The sequence below is a fragment of the Arvicola amphibius genome, chromosome 11 (assembly GCF_903992535.2).
Source record: "Arvicola amphibius chromosome 11, mArvAmp1.2, whole genome shotgun sequence".
Classification (NCBI taxonomy): Eukaryota; Metazoa; Chordata; class Mammalia; order Rodentia; family Cricetidae; genus Arvicola; species Arvicola amphibius.
This window is the reverse complement of record NC_052057.2, coordinates 71,399,214-71,420,348: the sequence shown is the minus strand read 5'-3', so window position 1 is coordinate 71,420,348 and position 21,135 is coordinate 71,399,214. Positions and strand designations below refer to the sequence as shown.

At 43.0% G+C, this 21,135-nt stretch overlaps 1 protein-coding gene across 1 annotated transcript in view; it reads right to left on the bottom strand.

Moving 5' to 3' along the window:
• The window catches only part of Ncoa2 (nuclear receptor coactivator 2), a 208,246-nt gene that overhangs the window by 29,229 nt on the left and 157,882 nt on the right, over window positions 1-21,135 (bottom strand). Inside the window, 7 exon segments of the mRNA XM_038347228.2 lie at window positions 1,009-2,278; window positions 3,927-4,074; window positions 7,889-8,032; window positions 8,713-8,814; window positions 11,402-11,590; window positions 13,240-13,417; window positions 16,607-16,710. Of these exon segments, the coding sequence (XP_038203156.1) occupies window positions 1,009-2,278; window positions 3,927-4,074; window positions 7,889-8,032; window positions 8,713-8,814; window positions 11,402-11,590; window positions 13,240-13,417; window positions 16,607-16,710 (2,135 nt within the window).

Here is a 21,135-nt window from a genome sequence, read left to right as displayed (position 1 = left end):
ACTTTCTGACTTGCAGCCCAATTTTCAAGTGCAAACTATAGGGCCATTTTAAGGAGAGAGGCCCTTGTGATTCCCTCCGTGCTTAACCAATCATGACTCACAGAGAGTCTGCCCACTGCCAGACAGGACGGACACGGTCAGGGGCTGGGGCCAAAGTGCTGGCGAGGCATCAAAACACTCGGGAGATATGTTGTACAAGGTGGTAAAACAGTCACAATGCATATTGAAGAGTATTGAGTAGTTTGTTTTTAAATATTTGCATCACAAAATGACCAACATATGAGATGATATATTATGTTAGTCTGATAGCAGTATGCTTTTTGTCCAAAAAAAAAAAAAGGTTGATTCTGCACATTACTTCAGGTACCCTGGACTATCTTCAAGATGTTAAGGGGAGAAAGTAACCCGTTATTCCTTTTTGGATCGATACATAGTGGCCTTGGTAACTCTCTCCTCCCATCCATTTCCGCTTATGTGTTTCTAACCAACAGTCAATGACACTCTTCTACATGACTCAGAAGGGCTCATGGAGAGAGAAGAGAGGCAGAAGGGTCTTCACTGGGTATGAGAACCGGCTAAATTCTGATCATAGTCAGAGAGAGGTAAATAGATACTTAAGTCTGCTCTGACAAAGTCTGAGACTACACAGTGACTACCACCAATTTAGGGGTCAGCTATCTACTGCCAGCCTACAGTTCGTCCTGCCCACCTACCGGAACAATGATGCCCTCCTCAATTCTAAAGACTACTTCGTGACCATCATCACTGTTTCCCACTGGTCTCTAAGTAAACCCACTGGAGCACAAGCACACTCACATCCTCTGTGCCCACAGCCGTCTAAGCCCTGTTTGCTGGGAGAGTGTGGAGAAATCAGTTTCACGCTAATTAACTGGTACAAGATACAGACCACAAACAAAAATACTATTTTTTCTGAGTCACAAATTGTCACCTTAGAGAAAACTCTATGATACAGATGAGTGCACTGGGAGAAGACATGAGAAACCTCACCTGATCACTGGGTTCAAAGCTCATCTCCTCTTTCACAGTTTTCATAGCTATCAGTTTCGTGTTACTGGCAGGATCTGTCTTACTGTCCAGTCGTTCAAGTTTGGGGGTTATTTCCGGTAAACCAATATCTTTAGTATCATCTTTATCGAGCAAATAGCGAAGTAGTGCATTCTCTTTCTTCTTGGGGCTCACTGGCTCTGGCTTGACAGTCACTTCTGACCCAGGAGCTGTGCTGCTGGACTCCTGGCTCAGCTCTTTGCCTGTGGCTTCTGCTGTCAGCTTGGCCAAGTCCACAGGGGAGCTACTGTCCTGTAAGAGTCTGTGCAAAATCTTATGCTTCTCCTTGAGCGAGGTGCCATGCGTTGACCCAGGCCCAGGCAAGCTACCCGCAGAGTCCTTGCTTGTGTCTGACAAAGAGCTGGGCAAGGGTGAAGGCTCCATCTGGTCGGACTTGGTGGTCAGCAGCTGGAGAAGTTTGGTCTGTCCTTTGCTGTCATGTAGCCGGCTGTGTCCCTCGGCCCTCTCCCCGCTGGCCGCTTGGGGCATGCTGGAATCATTGGGCTCCTTTTGTTCTCCAGGATGGCAGCTGGTCTCTGCTTGTCCAGTTGTACCTTCCGATGGCTCCCCATAAAGTCCAAAACAGTCTTTGGAGTCCAAGCTTCCCATCTTGCTGAGTGGGGGAGGATTCATATTAACTGGGGAGTTTTGCAAATTGCCCATTTTTAGGTCCGGTGAAGCCAACGATGACCCTAATGAGACCCCATGGCCCTCGCTGAGGGCTTGCAGTGCATTGAGGGAACTGTTGGTATAACTATGGCTATTTCCTGTGCTGCTGCAAACTCCCACAGGGGAATGCAAGCTTCCTGCAGGGGAGAACTGACTGGGTGGGATGCGAGGACTGCCAGCCACGCCGGGGCTCATGCGATGCCTTGGTGAGAGCATGGAGGTGGGCTGCCCTGGGTTCACGCCAGGGCTGCTTTGTGAGGGACTGTTCATTTTGAGTGCATAGTTACTACCCTGAGGAGTGGTTGCTTGCATGCCTGATACATGGTTCATGCCCCCAGAACCACCAAACCTGCCCAGAGGCATGCCCATTTGTTCCTTTGGGCCATTCATGGGAAAATTTATATTGCTACTGAGGGTCATGTCCTGACCTGGGTTCCCACTGCACATGGCCTGATGGGCAGGGCTGCTAGAGCTAATTGGATTCAATGGCTTCCCCATCGCTTGTCCAGTCATATCCGGATTCATTACACATACATTCTGCTCTCTGTATAATGAGGAAAGAAACATATATAAGATAAAAGGAAAAAAAACCCAGCAAATTGTTATTAATTTTAAAATGGTAGGGTCTCTTTTCTTTACAAAAGCAGACTACCTCTAAGGGATAGGCATGACTTGGATGAAAACACTTGCAATTATAGGACTAGACTGAAACACGTATAGTTCTGGAACAAGAGAGATGTTCTCAGGCAACTCATCAAGATGTCTGTGGTTTTACTGAAGGGTGTGTATGTGTATTAAATTCAACTACTTCCTTACTGAAATTTCAGCAAGCAAACAGGACATTAGAAAAGATTCCAATTATGTACCTTCCTCCTGCGCACTGAGAGCTTGTACAGCCTTAAAGAGATAACCCAAAGAGCACAAATTTCAGCTCCCAACAGTGAGCACATCTGTATGCCTAGAGTCTTAGAGCTGTCACGTGGTTCAAGGTGGATAGAGGCCCTGAGTTGTTAGAGATGGCCAGTTCAGAGGCAGCAGAAATTACTCTGGTGGGTATTATTTCTCTTGTATAACAGATACAAAGCCTCTCTGCAGACACTGCAGGCTAGAGGAAGACAGAATGCATTGTGAGGGGGTCCTGGGGTGGCACAGTCTGTGATTTGAACTGTCCCCCTCCCCATTCCAGGAAAAGTCCAATTCATCTCCCTAACTGATGCTTAAAAGCAGGTCTCCCAAGCCCCATGAGCTTCTGTTTCAGCCCTGGCAGTTGTTATGAGTTACCAAATATGTTCACTGATTGTCAAACATCAGCTTCAGTTGGGGTGTGTATGGGGGGGGCGTTGAAATGTGCCATCTCTATAATCACTTTTATACAGTGTCAATCTGAGGTCAGATTTACTAACAGTTAGAAACTACAGCTGCCTGATTTTTTATTCCTGTACTAGGAAGCAAAATAATTGAGAAGTTCAATAAAATGCGACTCCTTAAGCAGAGCAACTGTATACATATTCTAGCAGCACCTCATAAAGTTCTCCATAGCATATACATAAACATTTATAGAATCTGAAATTCACTTTCCAAAATGAGTACCTAAAACAATATGCTCTATGACATTTATTTAAAATCAACATTCAATTTTCTTTCTTTTATTATAAAAGTGGTTATTACCATTCCATTTAAAGTCTATTGTGAGGAGGAAATTTAAACACAAGAACAAAAATCAAAAGTCATCTAAGAATATACATTTGAAAGTTTAAGCACACAGGATTAGAAATGTTAGCACTAGCTTCAATTTTCCTGATCTTACCTGTGGTGACCCCTGGGAATTTCCCTTCTTGAGTATAACAGGAAGGTGAAGGCAAGACCTGTATTCTTTTCTGTGTATTTCTGGCTGTTCTAGAGTGTGCTATATAGACCGGGCTGGCCTCCAATTCTCAAAGATCCACCTGCCTCTGGCTCCCAAGTATTGGGATTAAAGGCCCAACAAAATCCCTGTTCTTAATGTTGAATGTAAAGGGCAGCCTGACTTTGCTGGTTTCTACCAAGAGTTAACAGCAATCTCATTTACAGTTTATAATGCCATAGTAAAAGAACAGGAGTCCATGGAACCCGAGGGGCCATATGGTAACATATTGCTCGTGCAGCATTCCTCTCCACCGGGGAAGGGAAACTGAGGCTTAGTGGACAATTACCTGTGAAGCATGTGTAAGGATATTACAAGCTGAGGCTCGTTAGTCGTCTGAGAACGGATGAGTTTGCTTTTCGTTTGTGCAGCAACAAGAGTGCCATCGGACAAAGAGAAACGGTAGATTTGACTAAATGCCAAGCCTTGTCTCAGAACTGCAGGCAAAAAAGGAAACACAAGGCATGTTTAGTAAAACACTAAAAAAGACAGAAAGAAAAAGACAAATCATGAAAAGTGGAGCAGGGGAGGACTATCAAGACATAATAGTGATAAATTTCATAAGGTTTTCTACCAGCATGCTAAAAAAGTACAGGTTATAAAGCATCATGGTATTAAACCACCCATTTTAAAAGCACATTTACTTTTCACTCAAAATACCAACAATGAATTTTTTTATATGACAAAGAATAAGAGCTTGAAAACTGCCCTTTATTTTTTAAGACTTGTTTTTATTTTCACGTTAAGTTTTATTTATACATATGAGTGTTTTGTCCAAATACATGTAAGTGGAACTAGAGTTAGATTGTTGTGAGCCATCATGGAAGTGCTGGGAACTGAACCTGGATCCTCCAGAAGAGCAGCCAGTGCTCTGAGCCTCTCTCTGTGCCATCTCAGCAGCCCCCAAATTGCTCCTTTTTTTTTTTTTTTTTTTTTTTTTTTGGTTTTTCGAGACAGGGTTTCTCTGCAGCTTTGGAGCCTGTCCTGAGACTAAACTCTTGAGGACCAGGCTGGCCTCAAACTCACAAAGAACTGCCTGCTTCTGCCTCCCGAGTGCTGGGATTAAAGGCGTGCACCACCACCGACTGGCTTAAATTGCTCTTTTTAAGATCATCATTATGGGGGAAAAGTGAGTGTAAACTGTTTATCAGGTCAAAATAAGTCTTTCTGTAATTTCTTAACAATGTCAAAAACACCACCAACAGCACCACAACCCCAAACCACAGTTTCGCCAAGCACAATCTGTCTTTTTGATTCTCTTTACAGTGTAAATAACAGGATAAGATTTATGAATGTGTTATCTGAATATTCATCTTGAGGTGACCTATTCAATCCTTCAACTTATACTGCTTTTCCTCAATTTTGTTTCTCACAGGGCAATAGGAGTAAAGGTAAAATCTTCATCTTTCAGAAGAAAAGGCAAACAAAACCGAAAGCCACATGCAGATCTTTGCAAGAGTAACCACTTTACCTCATAGATCAGGGCCTGATACTTCTATTTTAAAGACAAGAAATACAAAGCAAATCAACTGGCTTAGTGTAGTTTCTCTTAAAATAACCTTGAGATTTATGGCCTGACTGAACTGTTTATTTTTATATTTTAGAACTGTACTTTAAAATGAACATGCCATATAAAAAGATGATTTCAATTCAGAAAAAAAAACAGTGATAAAAATCAGTTTCTTCATAAATAATTTAAGAAAATTACCAAGTGTCTGATACATAATTGTTAGCACACATTTTTGGGCTAAACAACTAGCCCCAAAGTGACCAAGCACATTCACCATGTTAGAGAACTGCAGGCAAAGGAGGTGGGATTTTGACTTCAAAGATTCATTTTGAGTTTATCAAGGGGCCTTCCACAGCCTTAGACGCAATACAGGATATAGGAACACGTCTGTCTGCTATCAGCTGCTGCCCGCAGGGATTCTGAAGTGGCCGTACTGGGAATCAGTTACGATTCTATGTGTGTGATGTTCAGCAAAGTAAGCACGAGTCTGTCTGTAGGTAGCAGATATACCACTGTGTGAAGGACTCACATTCTTAGAGGCTTATAATTTCAGATTTCTTTCTGACCTTGGTTGTCATCTCTAAAGATCTTCCATTGCTAAGGAGCAATGTGTGAGCAGCCCAGTCATTCAGAACACTCCCAAACTCAAAGAAAACCTTCAAGCAGGTTTCTACTTGGTGCAGTTGGAAACCTGTGGTATTACCGGTTTCTTTAAAAAAAAATTATTATTCATACATTCATTTTTGTGTGGGTATGTATGAGTGTGTATATGCGATGCGTGTGTACCTATGTGTGCCCAGAAAGCCCTAGCAATCATGTCTCCCCTTCCACAGTGCAGGTGTTACAGGTGAGCAAGCATAGAGCCATATCTGTTTTTTTTTATATGAATTCTTGGGGATCTGAACTAAGGTCCTCATGACTGATTGGCAAGCACTCTTATTGAGATATTTCGTGGGCTCTGGCATTACCAGAATGTATATCTATATTCAGTTTCCTTCCAGTGGGTCCTATCCCTCTAAACTTGGTATACCACCTGGTACATCGATATAAACTCCCTTGTAAGGAACCAGGAAGCTAGGGAATGAAAGGCATTCAGGATAATCAATAATAAAAATAATAAATGAATAATGATAATAATAAATGTTATAATAAGTGAAAGGCATTCAGGATCCAGGGATGCTGAACATGCTTGCCAATGGTCACTCTTTCTGTTTTTATTCCAAGCCATTATCTTTCGGGTAAACGGTAGGTTAATACTGATTTCTGTCAAATATAACATCTATATTTGCTCTTACTCTGATGGTAAGAACAATATCAGAAGGTATACAAAGTTTGATAATTGTTTTTAAGAAATTAGGATGACTGGGGGCTGGAGAGATGGCTCAGAGGATAAGAGCACAAGCTGCTCTTCCAGAGGTCCTGAGTTCGATTCCCAGCAACCACATGGTGGCTCACAACCATCTGTAATGAGACCTGGTGCCTTCCTTGCAGTACATTGTATGCTTAATAAATAAGTCTTAAAAAAAGAAATTAGGATGACTAAGATACAGATGTGGGGAGCAAATGGGAGCAAGAATACATTGACTATGTCTGTGCTTCTTCATTAAGTGGCCTCAAAAGCATAAAGCTTCAATATACAAACCTTTCTAGTTAAAAAGTCAAGGTCACAGATGCACACTACACTGGACAAACTACAGCTCCATTTCCCACAAATTCGGTACAGATTCTCTCCTGCCTATGATGAGGTCTGAGGTGCCTTACTCTCAGCACATGCTGACTAACTGCGGGCTGGCCAGCTCTCCTTCCCCACTAAGCTTTTGGTAAAGTTTAAAATAATTCTGTTCTTTGTTTTCAGTTGTTCTAAAGAAAATCAGAATGCTCTTGAGAAAACGTGACTTCAGGAGAACATGGCAGCAAGACCACCAGGGTGGGTGTATAGCTTGCAGATGTCCTCAGTTGACACTGTCTGAATGTTCAGGTGCTAGTCACTTCCCCTGCCTGGGTCTCCAGGGAGTAAAGGGGGGTGGGGGACTGAGATGTCCACCTCATCGGCTTGGTTTGGGGAAACCAAAGAACAAGAACCAGGCAGTGTTCATTAAGGGTCGAATGCACTGGGAGACGGCTGAAGTGTTGGGCTTACTTCCCCTGTCCTTTTAGTCTGTGACCAGAGCAGGCCATGATGCCTCTCTGGGCCTCCTGGAAACATCTGGAGTCTGCTGTTTGTGCCTTGAGAGAGTTTGGGATTTATTCACTCTTGCGAATTTCATCTGTTCCTCCTTCCAGACTGCCCTTAGGAACAGGATCTTGTTTCCTTAGTTTACATAGAACTTTGTTGTCTTGTCATACATCTAGAAGTATGGGGATCACAGAAAATGACCTTCCCTCTCTTTTTGACCATCTTTGTGACATTATCGGATTTTGCTCATTGGGCCAGCACCATTAACACGACACAGCTCTGGGAGGCGAGCCTCAGGAACCTTCTGGGTAAACCATCCTCACAAGCAACTAAAGAAAGTTTCTAATGGGCTGGATGATGGCTTAGAGGTTAAGAGCACTGACTGCTCTTCCTGAGTTCCTGAGTTCGATTCCCAGCAACCACATGGTGGCTCACAGCCATCTGTAATGAGATCTGGTGCCCTCTTTGGGGCAGCAAACATGCAAACATACAAGACAGAACACTGTATACGTAATAAATAAATAAACCTTAAAAAGTTCTTATCAAGTGAAGTGCACAGGCCTACCTTCATGATGATGCCTCTTCGCGTAGGACAGAGACTCCCCTTCATGCTGCGTGTGGAACTTCTGAATGCATCTTCTCACCAGATCCTCCCAGCCCGGTTTCATGGCAGCTCTCATGGTACTGGTGTCCAGAGAAGTGATCTTGCCTATGAGAAAATGGCATCACATTTACTATGCCCATTTTCTAGAGAAACAATTAAAACTTAGGAATCCATCTACTTACTCAGAGTCATTGCCTGAATCTGTGGGGATTCATCTCAGACTGCAGGGATACTAAAATGCACGGGCACTAAAGCTTCTTATGTAAAACGAAACAGGATATACATATGACCTCTCTATCTTCCTGTGTAGTTTTTATTTTATTAAATTTATTTATTTATTCTTCTTATATAATCCATTCTAATTTGGGACACATTATCCAGCTTCGGCTGGCCTTGAACTGGATTGGTTTCAGGTACGTGCTATCATCCCTAGCTTCCCTTTACCCCCAATACTTTTAAATCACCGCTAATTAATATTATATTCAGAATAATTCAATTTTTAAAAATTCAATCATTTTGATCTGGGGTTGGTTGGCCACACAGAGAAAGCTGCAGAAATGGAAAGCCTGCTGTTTGGAGCTGGCAGCACAGATTCACCTCCAGGAAGAAACCCAGTGAAGGCAGCCTGTCCCTCTGTGCGCCTCTGCCCCTCCCTCAGCACTCCCACTCCAGCAGTCACGGCTACCACAGCTTCTCAACACCATGGTCTCTCAGAGACAGTCCTAGTATCCAGGCAGCTAGGTGTTCAGAAATGACTGCTTTTGTCTTCTTTGACAAGCATTTACCTTGGAGGTCCTGGCGGGTGGTAAAGCTCTCTGATGAGGGAAGGGCTGGTCTTTCCTTCATGGGGACTCTTCGTGCCACACAAATCAAGCAGGACTGGAAATCTTAAACAAGACACAGTTGTTAGTATGATAAAGATTTCTACTTGTAGTGATCAAATCAACTCTGATATCTATGACAGCACAGCCTTGGAAATCAGTGGGTGTTGCCATGATCCTCTGCTTCTCCAGGGATTAATTCTCTGCCCAGCTACAGGCTCTCGTGGTTGGCAGCTGCTGGGTGAGGTGGAGCAGAGGATAGATGGCGTAGCTACAGAGCACACGGGTTGAGAGTCCACTGACAAACTAAGGAGGCACTGACTAGAAACTGTGATGTCCAGATGGGCTCCATTCTTGCTAAGTCACTGAGTGCAAAAAGAAAATTCATAATAAACTAAAGCAAAGCAAGAAGAAAAACAAAAATAGGATTCTGTTGATCAGAAGCTTGCCTCTTAGCTTCAGGTTCACCCTTAAACTGTGGGAGGTAGTTGTGATGGCACGATGAGATGGGAACTGAATGCAGATCCAAAGCACACTCCACTGCCCTACCAAGGCTACAGAATCACGGCCTATGGTTCAGCACCTTGGCACGGAGTGCTCCACACAGCCGCTGTTAATGTTTAATGTCACTCCCACTTCAGTTTTTGTGTTTAGATGTTTTGCCTGCATGTATGTATGTGTATAACTTACATGCCTGGTGCTTTTGGAGTTCAGAGGAGGTTGACAGATCTGAAACTGGATTTATAGATGGTTGTGAGCTACCATATGAGTGCTGAGAATTGAACATGGGTCTTCTAAAGCGTAGCCACTGCTTTCATTGTTTTCTCTACAAGGGCTAACTTCTGGGTAACAGTGACATGTTTTATATACTTTATAACATGCAGAGTACACGGAATGGTTCTTCTAAGTTAAAGAAAGGCTGAGGGAAGGCTGCTACAGAAATAACAGGCTCGTAACATCTTACACCATGGCCTTGCAACTGTTCACCTTTAAACTTGGGAGGTTTTCTTTCCTTTATTGGGAGGGGGGAATTATTGAGTAATAGATTGTATCTTTAGATTAAAATGTAATCATCATGGGAAGTGGGCTATGTGGCTCAGAGGTGAACACTCCCTGTAATTTGCAAGGCCATGAGTTCAAGGCTCAGTATTGTAGTTACAATAAAAGGAAGGCGGAAAAATAAAAAAGAAAGAAAAGAATAGCTGGGTGGTGGCAGTGTACACTTTTAACCCCAGCACTCAGGAGGCAGAGGCAGGAGGATCTGTGAGTTCGAGGCCAGCCTGGTCTACAAGAGCTAGTTCCAGGATAGGCTTCAAAGCTACAGAGAAACCCTGTCTTGGGGTGGGGGGAGGGGGAGGATAAACCCTTGCATATGCTACATTTCAGGAACAGACAGAACCCCACCCCCCTTTCTTTTTTTCCCCACCCCCCCTTTCTTATCCGTTTGAGGTAAGAGTCTCTCTATGCCCCTCTGGCTAGCCTGGGATGCACCTGTATACCAAGCTGTCCTCAATCTTGCAGTGAACCTCTGGCCTTTATCTCTTGCGTGCTAGGGTTACTACGGCTGTACCACCTTAAATGCACTGGATTTTATCTAAGTGCTAGGATTAGAGGTGTGCACCAACACACTCTGCCTCAAATCCAATTTTGTTAGTTAATTAATTTAAAGAGAGAGTCTGCTACATCTTAGGCTGGCATTAAACTTGCTGTGTGAGGCCAAGGATGACCTTACCTTTTTGATTCATGTGTGCCCATCTCCTGAGTGCTGGGATTACATGACAATGCCTGATCTTATGTGGTTTAGGGGATTGTGTGTGTTGGGCAAGCAATTTCTCAGGAGCTACATCGGTGAGAATCCACATGTTCTCATCTCTAGTACATAACAGTAGTTGACACAAAGGTGCCTTATACGTCTTTGGAATATCATGGCCGATCTACAGAATGAAACTGACAGCCACACTAAAACACAGGCTGAGTCTGAAATACTATGTATCTTCTGTGACAGTGCTTCATGATCCCTTCTCATAAAATTTAAAAAGATTTACACACTTTATTAAGAAGTACTAAGATAATATTCATCGGCAACTATAGATTAGCAATAATCACAAGTCTTGTGTGTGTGTGTGTGTGCGCGCGCGTGCACACACTGAGAACTAAATCCAGGGCTTCACAAACGTCAGGCAGGAAAGCACTTGACCCGATTTACACCTTCATCCCCATTCTGTACTAACTTCTGATATTCGTACTGGCAATTTCACTTAATAAAGTCACAATAAATTGATAATAAATAAGAGACATGAAAGAATTTGTCCAAAGCCAGAGCTAATGGTTAAATTAGGGGTTGGCCGGTCTGATTACCCTCTAGAATATTTCCATGCAGTGGGGTCAAAAGCTCATTCACTTCTGTTACTCCCACAGAGTACTTTCTGCAACATCTTATACTAAAGATTCACTTATACTCTAGCATGTGAACTAGCTGGTGGGAGGGCAAGGGATGACATGACATCAGCATCTCACTACAGAGAGCAGCCCAGTAAGCTTATGCACCTGAAAGCCCTCTACTCCCCACTCCTATGTCTGTCTCTGTGTGAGCACCACCCTATGATTACTAAGGCAATGCCAGACACATGCGCTCTCCCAGGGTCCATCTTACCTTCTCCTTCCTCTTTGATGGACTTAGGCTGAGAGACAGCGAAGCACTGCATAGCTTCATATTTCTGGTGCGCTTCCTGGTTCTCATGGCCGTCCTCTTCTGAATCAGGTAAAGGCTTCACCAGCATCCGACAGTTGAAGGTATGGCTATTCCGCCTGGGAGGTTCACCAGACCAAGATCCCCCATTCACTGCTAGGCAAAAGGGACCCAAGATTACAAAGAAATAAAGGATTCAGGGAAGTAGTTGTGTGTAGTGGTGTACACCTTTAATCCCAACACTTGTGAGGCAGAGGCAGGCAGATCTCTGTGGGTTCAAGGACAACCAGGTCTACAGAGTGAATTCCAGGACAGCCAAATATACACAGAGAAACCCTGTCTCAAAAAGCCAAAAATTAAAAATAAAAGAAATAGAGGTTAAAATAAAACCACATAAAGATGAAAAATACACAGGGAGTCTGGATACTGTATGTTATTATGTTCTCTTTGAATTGTTTGAATGCTGAGGAAGGAGCAACAGCTGCTAAAAGATGTTTGTTTATAAATGCTGCTGAATTAATCCAAGATAGGTATTTTGAAAATACTTTGACTTCAAAATTGAAGTCAAAAGGTATACTTTGGAGAAGAGGATTTGCTTTGTTTCCACAGGAAATGAGAGGCTGTGGATTCATTCTGAGTTAAGGAAAATCAGGTTTGATCAAGGAAAACCACCTGAGAAATCTCTGGTAGGAACCGATGGCCCAGATGTCTGAGTTCTACATCCAGAACAGATTCAACTGCTGCCTGAGATGATCAAGCCTCATAGTATTCTTACTCCAGTCATGACTTTATCATAATTCTAAATTTTCTTTAGGTCCCATAAGATTATCAGCACCCACAACCAGCAGGAAGTAGCCTGGAAAAACTACTCCCACATTCCCAAAAACTGGACTATGGATATTTTCCTTTGTTTAAAATGTTGGTTAAAGTTGTAATGGATAATGGTCAGGAGAAAAACTAAACAAAGGATATTAGATCCAGAGTTCTTATTGTTTTTTTAAAAACGAGGGGGTAAATGGTGTGGGACAATGGTCTGTATTCTGTCAATTATATTTTAAATAAACAATGATTGGCCAGTAGCTAGGCAGGAAGTAGAGGCGGGTCAATGAGAACAGGAGAATTCTGGGAAGAAGTTGTGACCCACCCTCAGAAGAAGCAAGATGTGACTGCCTAATGCATGCCTTCACTACTTATGCCGTGACGTGCCCACTGACAATGCTGTCCCACACCCTCCATGTGCACTTCTGCACAGCATCTCCAAAGCATGTGACCATCAGGAAACTTGAGACATGGGGATGGGCTAAGCTCTGCAACGGCATCTGCAGAGCTGCTCAAGAGACTAACATGAAAAATCTAGGCTCAATACACTCAGACTGTGGTATGTGCCCCAATATTCATGTTTAGAATATTCTACATGCACATCACACATATATATCACAAAGAACTCCATGAGAGCCAAATTTTAACATGCCATGGCCAATTTTTCAGATGGTGATAGCAAAATGGACTATCCAAGTTGTTGGCCGTGGTGACATGGGTAAAGGTTTCAAGCTTTTTTAAAATATAAAAAATACCTCTGCCAATAGCTGCTAGAAGTACTTTCCTTTTGAATTATTTTCACATCGTTCCTATAAGATCAACATGGTCCTTCATTCAGGATCAGCGTTGGCATCCATGACTCCTATCTGGAATCCTTACAGTGGCCGTTATGCCCACGACACAACACAGGCCTATGTACTCACTCACACAAAGATAATATGAGAGAGGGGAAGGGAGGCTGCGGGGGATCAGCTTCCATTTACCTATGGACTTCGGCAGCAGGTTCTTGACAAATTCAGTGTGGTCCCCGACATGCAGGATGCTGTAGACACTCTTGTTCATCAGTTCTTCCTGGTTATACCTTAGGTATTGTGTCACATTCTCCGACACGAACACCACGTTGCCTTCTAGGTTCACCACAAAGAAGAACCCATCGAGGGCCTAAGGGAAAAGACCAGCGGCATCAGCACAGACACAGCTACATAAGAGCCACACAGCTGGTGTGAACGGATCCTTGCCCTTATAGTTCTCAGAAACAATGAACACACTTTCTCCTGAGAAACAGAAACGCTTCCATTCTAGTCAGTGGAAGAGAGATTAGAGCAGGGTCTCTTGTTAGTCCACCAGGAAATGGCTGCTGGCAAATAAGCACATATAGGACGGTCTCTGTGTTCCAGACCAGGGTGGACGGCCTCCACAAGGCTAGTGCAAGTCACACCAGCATTTCCCCACACTTCTGCATGGTATGCTGGGAGAAAAGGCCAGTGAAGTACCAGGGGAAATCCCCTAATTTTTACAACTTTCAAACATGCCAGGGTTTAAGTGAAATCACAGATGGTCTTAGACCTTTAAAGAGACATCCGGGCCTTTATTGTCTGGTGTCTAGGGACTCGAGGGGATGGCAGCATAGGCTGAGAGTGCCTCCAGAATAAGAAAAGGGTGTCTAAGTCATCTCAGTGTTGGTAGCACGCATCCTGTAAGGAGGCTCCTGTCTCTGTGTGTGTTGAGTTTAAAGTGCTGTAGGAAGTGAAGATAAAAGACAGCTACGGGGCATGTTTACTCTGCTGCAGGCACACGGTGTCCTCTTGATGTCCTCTTTCCCAACAGCCAAATCCAAGGTACCTAACTCTGAAGCCTAATCCTCCTCGTCTGTACTGGCAGTGACGGCTCCACGTCCAGTCACTCCTTTCGTACTTCTGATCCTTGCTAATCAGATCTGTTTCACAGACCGCACGGTATTCAGGACTGAAAAAGGCTGCATATTGCTAAAAGCTGCCTTCCCAATCAGTTTACACCGCTAAGTTTCTTCGTGATACATACCTATCGCATTATAACATTAATGTACCATGCCCAGTCCCATACACAGTAGATGGCCTGAAACACTTGGTGCCCCTAGTCTGCTTACGCAAGAGGCTTCTGTTTTGTTAGTTGCTTTGGAATAATATATTCCATTTTTAATTATATTGTCATCACAAAACTAGGTGTTCTTTCATCTAAAACTGATCCTAAGGTATAAGTGAGTTGTTTAGAAAAGAAAGAAAAGGTAAACGGGGTGTAGTGGCACACATCTATAATCCCAGACCCAAGCGGCGAAGGCAGGAGAACTACAGTGAGTTCAAGTCTGAGCTACACGTCAGAAACCTGTCTTCAAAGAGTTAACAACAACAATGAAGCAAAGTCCTAAACCAAACCAAACAGAAGAACACTGCTAGGCTTTAGATTTTTTTGTAAATATTCTGTCAGTTTTTCTCTATAACAAGAACCACATACACGGTAAAGCAAGAGTATAAATATGTAAATGGCATGAACGCAGGCGTGTACTGGCAGGAACACAGGAAAGAACATATGTCCATTTAGAGACCTCGTGTCCCTTGTCACTTCACTGCTTCTGCTAGACATTCAGCAGGCACCCTCAGGCTCTCGATAGAGCAGGTCACTTCTTTCGGCGTGGTACCCTCGTAAGAAGGCTGATTTGAAGCCTAATAAAAGTGAAAGCTGAAAGTGGCTTGTCTTACAAAACTGTTTGTGTTTTTAAAAGCTCACTATGATATGCTTTGATGAAAAAAGCAGACATTTGCTTCTGTTGCCTAGCAACCACTATGCTATGATGCAAGCATGAGTGTGCATCTATGCCTAGAACATACTTTCCCTGTTTAAATGATTACATGTAATCAGGGATAAAGGTTTCAATTTAAACCAAAAGCCACAAGACTCAGGTACTTCTGCTCTAATACATTTATTCATTACTAAGATTCTACACAGGTGCTTCCTCTATGCATTCAATTCTAAGAAGATAATTTTCAAACAGGAAAATCTTAGTTTGATTTTATGAGATCTGGGCCACTGACATCCAGCAATCCAATTTCTACAATTAACGAACTTGTTCTCAAGGGCTGAGCCATAGCCTATGGTTGCTCTAAGCCTTTCTTTTTAGAAGCCTCAAAGGTCTTGAGAGTCTCCAGTGTTCTTTCCTGCTCCCCAGACATAATGAACAGTTATATGAAAAAATTCCAAGCAAATTTATGCTTGAAATTCAGAAGTTCTCCAACACGAAGCTGTGCACTTCTTTTATGCAATTCTAAATCATCACCACGTTCTTTACTCTTCTCCGGACCAAGTGGAAGGGCTCCTCGACCGCTGTGATGAGCAGAAGACCTGGGGACACGCTGTGCCCGCACGAGGGCCAACCTGAGCCATTTAAAGCTTTTTTGTTAGCAGGTCCATGAATTTAGTTATTTCTAAATGCAAAGACTGGGTTGGGCGAGTGCTATTCTTCCACCTCCAGCTTCCAGTTATAAAGCGGGTTCCTATAGAATTAAGTTTTCTAAAAACAAAAACTATTTTATGAGAAAAGGGGCAATAAGGTCAATAGAGTATTAGGCTAGCATTATTTTTAAAATCCTAGTTTTACTTCCACGTGGGCGCTGCAGCAGGCACAGAGCTTCCAAGACGACAATGCTGCAGCTCTGGCCACGTGGTCTTTCGAGCTCAGAATGTCATCAGCAGAGCAAATTACTCTGAGCACGGACATAATTTATGTCTCGGCATCTCTGCTTCTTTATTCAGTGACATTTTTTCTCTCGTCTTACCATAGCCCACATCTTGAATTTTAATTTTGAAATAGGGACAGCAAGGCACTTTGTGTTTAGTGCTAGCTAATAAAACTAAGGAAGATTTTATAAACCTGAGACAGTAGCTGCCTTTAGGCTGCCAAGACCAGCCACTCTGTTATGCTTTTACAAGGTTTTTTCATCCTATTTCAAATGAGCTAATCAGAAGTAACAGTCCTAAAAGCATAAACCTCTTTGGTTGTCACATTTTAAGTTGTCTATACAGCAGAGGCCCATGGTACACACGGACCCTTAACCAGGAGAACGGATATCATGGAACTTAACACAGCTTGTAAGCACAGCTCCTGACAATGAAAGGCTGCTAGCTTGTATTCTCATCTAATTTAATTCTATGTTGTTACTTTCAAACATACATGTGCAGGAGGCCAGACAGACACAGTCACATACATTAGTAAGCACAGGGGCATGGATTCTCCTTAAGTTATAGTCACCTGAAATTAAATGTAGCACACAAATACTGAACACATTTAAAATATAAAACCAAAGGAGGGTGTGGTACCTCAAGCATCATAGGCCCCAGCGCATCCTTGTCGATGACACCCTGCCCTGTGGACGACACATCTGACTTCTGCACTTCATCTATATTGGCTGCTGCTGCTTTCTCTGCAACAAATGTAAGAGCAAATTAGATAGTGGTGCTATGACTAACTCCAAAGTCTCCCAGAGGTCAGATGTGCCTATAAAGGAGTTGGAGTACATCCCAACAGCCCCGGAGAGGAGGAATGGCTGGAAGGAGGGGCCAGGTGTCATCCTTTACCTCCAGAGCATGTGTTTCAGACCCCTTTCAGGCTTTTGAGAAAATGAGTTTAGAGGCTTCATGCTGGCCCTGAGCAGACATTTTAAAATACACATTATGAAACTGTAGTATACTATGGGACAATTAGTATCTACTCAGGAGATTCTCCAAACCAGCATGGGGAGGGGCGGTTGCTCAGAATTCAGTTACATATCCTCTACATTGGAGGGACAAATAACACAAGCCTTGACCAAACTTGTTCAAATTATTTAATGAGTTAAAGCAGAGGGAGGCAGCATCCCCGCCAAGTGCCCAGAGAAAGCCAATGGCTGAGTTTTGACTCTGTACAGAGGGGCTGGACACACCATGAGAAGGAGACTACTTTGTAAAAAATTGCACCGGAGAAAAGATGTGCAGCTAACAATACACATGTAAATGAGTTACTTCAAGGATGGTAAAGTAAGTTTATAGCATAACATACATAGCCACAACCTGCTAGAAAACAACACAAAAGAAATGTGCCAATTACTTGTAAACTGAATAAATTAACATCCTTGTTTACACTGCATGTTTTCATTATAATTAAATGAAAAAAATCCAAAGCAATGAACTGCAACTCTATTTAGCATTCATAATCAACTTCCTTTTCCATGACCATAGTAACTTTTTTTGAAAATCTGTTAAAGCCAAATCTATGGAACCTAAAAATAATTAGGAATTATGTAGGTCCTCCGAACCCAGCCACTCCCAGGTGATATGTATTTGCCAGCAGAGATAGACAGTGACGATGTAGCTCAAGATCTACTTTGGAAAGAGAGCAAGCCACCCAAAGGCCTCAGTTTAAATGTCTGCCACCTGGACATAATGGCTTGTTTCAATGACAAAGGAAACAACATGTAAAACACATTTTAGAAACTACCAAGTTGATGCTGGGCATTGGTGCTGAATGCCTTTAAACCCAGTACTCAGGAGGCGGAGGCAGACAGATGTCAGTGAGTTAAAGAACAGCCAAGGCTACACAGAGAAACCCTGTCTCCAAAGGGAGGAAAAAAAAAAAAGAAAAGACAGAAAGAAAAAAGATTAAAAAAAGAAACTACCAGGTTGGTTAGGCACAGGAGAGAACCAACTCCCACAATGTTGTCTATCTTCTGAGCTCCATCCTTCTTCATAGACACACACAAAATAAATAAAAGTGTAATAAAATATTTTAAACAAAACAAAACAAAAATCCAGGGTTGCTTACAAATGTAACTCCTACCAGCACACAGTGTATTTCATTCTCCTACCGAGTTTCATAGGCAGATCTAACCAATGTCAGACCATGTCTGCTTCTCTGAATAGATGAACCACCCTCCTGACTCACTCTCAAAGACCTGAGACTGGGGCCACCTATAATCAGAGATGTGACTTGGTAGCCACCCTAAAAGGGCACCGTGAGTCTGTTGTTTGTGGCATCCTCTGCTCCCTTCCCTGATAACTCTTTAGAAACTGTCTATCCACAGTTTGTTTCAACCCAGTGGTCCTCAGAGCAGGAAGCATCCCTCTTTGCCCATCACAGGACAGAGGCCCATTCCTGTTACTTACCATATCAGACTCTGTCTCCTTGCTAAGTACACCCCAAATAACTGCACAGAGGTAGACTTTGGTTAACCAGTATTTCCCCATTTCTCTCCACAACTGCAGGGTCAGGACCTGAGCCATCACACCCAATTACCTACTTCTCAGGGAACACTCTGCTGAAGGGCTGACCTTTCCTCTGTAGTGCTGCCCATGCTGTGCTGCTTGTAGTCCCCAGGAGGGGGCAGACTCCTATACCCATCACTGCCTTATGGAGGCCCCTGTATGCTTCAGGCAGTAAGCTCCCATGCTTACTAAAGCTCAAAACTCATGCACAAAGTATGTACTGTGGGTGTTAAGGCCCTCAGTATGAGTCCTTCCTTAGTGGCCTCTTCAGTGTGGAAGAACAAGGTGCTGCTGACCCTTGATGAGGATGAGCACACTGTGGCCTTTCCTGTTCTCCTCACTGTCTGTGGGGTGTATTCCCTTACCAGAGATGTCCTCCGAAGAGGGTCTAACAGACTGTAGGGGAATATGGGTTCAGTTTAGAAGGCCTGCCTTGCATGAGAGTCTGATTTACGTCTAGAGCAGTGATTCTCAACTTTCCAAACCCCGTGACCCTTTAATACAGTCCCCAACCATAAACTTATTTTTGTTGCTACTTCGTGACTGTAATTTTGCTATTGTTATGGGTTGCAATATAAGTATCTGTGTTTTCTGATGGTCTTAGACAACCCCTATGAAAAGATCATTTGACCCCAAAGGGGTTGTGATCCACAGGTTGAAAACCACCTTTCTAGAGGCTGTCTGCATGCTCATGCCTCCTTCAATCCACAAACCAACGCTGCCCCACTGGAAGGCTTTCCCATTGGAAGACAGAGGTCAGATAGAGGACCACATCTATATTCTCAATGGCCAGCACTGTAAGCCAAGAATGTCTAGCTGACAAACAAGAAGCTCCCTGGTACTAGTTCCCAGAACAGCGAGAATAAGTGAAGTAAAAGGTTGATGGGAATAGGAAATTGTCTTCCCTTTGCTTCCCTATCCCTTCAGGGTATAGGCAGAAGACTGGAAAGAGAGCAGATAGGCAGGTTAAGGGACATGGTTAAGGGTTTCTAGAGAATTAGTTCTAAAGGGAATCATTTGTCTGGACACAGGAAATTTCAATGCATCTCAACTTCTCTCACAGTTCATTCCTTTAAATAATGGACCTAGCTTTGGCACGTGGTTAGTGGTACAATCTGAGGCTCTAGGTTACAGAAGGAGGAGGGAGAGAGGAGGTGGAGAGGGACACTTGAGTAAAGTTAATGTTGGGGGCAGAGTGAGCTCATTAAATGGGACCCCTGTACCTATCACTGGCAGCTCTAGGTATCTGCTCTTCACTGTGAATCCTTTTCTCCAGCCCCTAAAAAGTTTTAATCTTAAAAACACAATAGTTCCTAAATACAATAAAATATGACTACTTGAACTTGAGCACAAAAATTAGTGTAAAAAAAAACACCTCAGATTTATGTTACCATGAATGTCAGGTGCCTTCCTCGCTGTTGTGAGGAGACAGGGCTGTGGTAGAAGAGAGGGCAGCAGTAGGAACTGCTGTGGACGCCACAGAGGGGCCTTTGTTCTCCAAGGGCTGGGATTAAGGGTGTACACAACCACCGCCTGCCAGAAAACCAGTATTTTCAACTGTTGTCAAATGACCTTGAAAATGATGAATAAAAGTGAAATAATAATTTCCCAAGGTGGAGCTGAAGTTGTATTAGTGGAACATGTGACCCGAAGATGTACTGAGAAATGGTAAGGGAGTTATGCTGAGGAGCGAGAACTTTCATTGCTTACCATCAGGTAAACGAAGCCAGCCAGGGAGACGCCAGCCTTTTAGTCCCACACTGAAAATGAATGGGAACACATTCATTTTCTAAACAATGTGCTATGTGCTCTTTAGCTCTGCACTGAATTTATGCTTGGGCCACTTCTCAATTATAAAATGAAAGTAACCAATACTATGAAGTGATACAAAACATCCAGAAACATGGCTTCACTGATTGGAATCAAAATCAAACCTGTACTGAATTTATAGTATTTGGGTACTTCTGTTCAGTGTTCAGTTCGGCCTTGAAATTAAATAAGAGGAACAGAAGGGGTAGGGAGGAAGAAGCAGAGAAAGGAGGGGGAGGGGAAGAGAAAGGGGGAGGAAGCTGGGGGAGGGCGGAGGAGGAAGTCTCCTCTGAGACACACTGCTGTATTTCAGCAGTGCAGCGACGAGCATGCTAAGTTTGTATGTACCATGTAAAAATAAGCTTCAACCCTAGATGTCTATACTTCTGTAAGTACAGCATTACTATACTAAAACATACCGCTTAATAATTTTAAATTAGGCAGTTTTCTCAGCGGTCATGAACTATATTTAGATTTCTATATTCTGCATCCATTAACTATAAAAATACATTGCTATAAAAATATCCTTTGGTAGAGGCACCAGTGGAAGGCTGGCTCCAGATTTCACATGATCACGACCTTATGAAATCTCATCATAACACTGGAGAGGGGAGGCTAACATTTAGATTCCAGAGTCCCCTCTGTGCTTTGAGTTCATCATGTCTCCCTGCTGTGCCTTAGCCATTACAGCCATTCTTTTCAGATAAAAAATTCGACCTGAGAGAGTAACAATGAGAGCCATATTCTCTCCTTTTCCTTTTCTGCTCTCCAAAAGATCTTTGAAAATTATAAAACAGCTA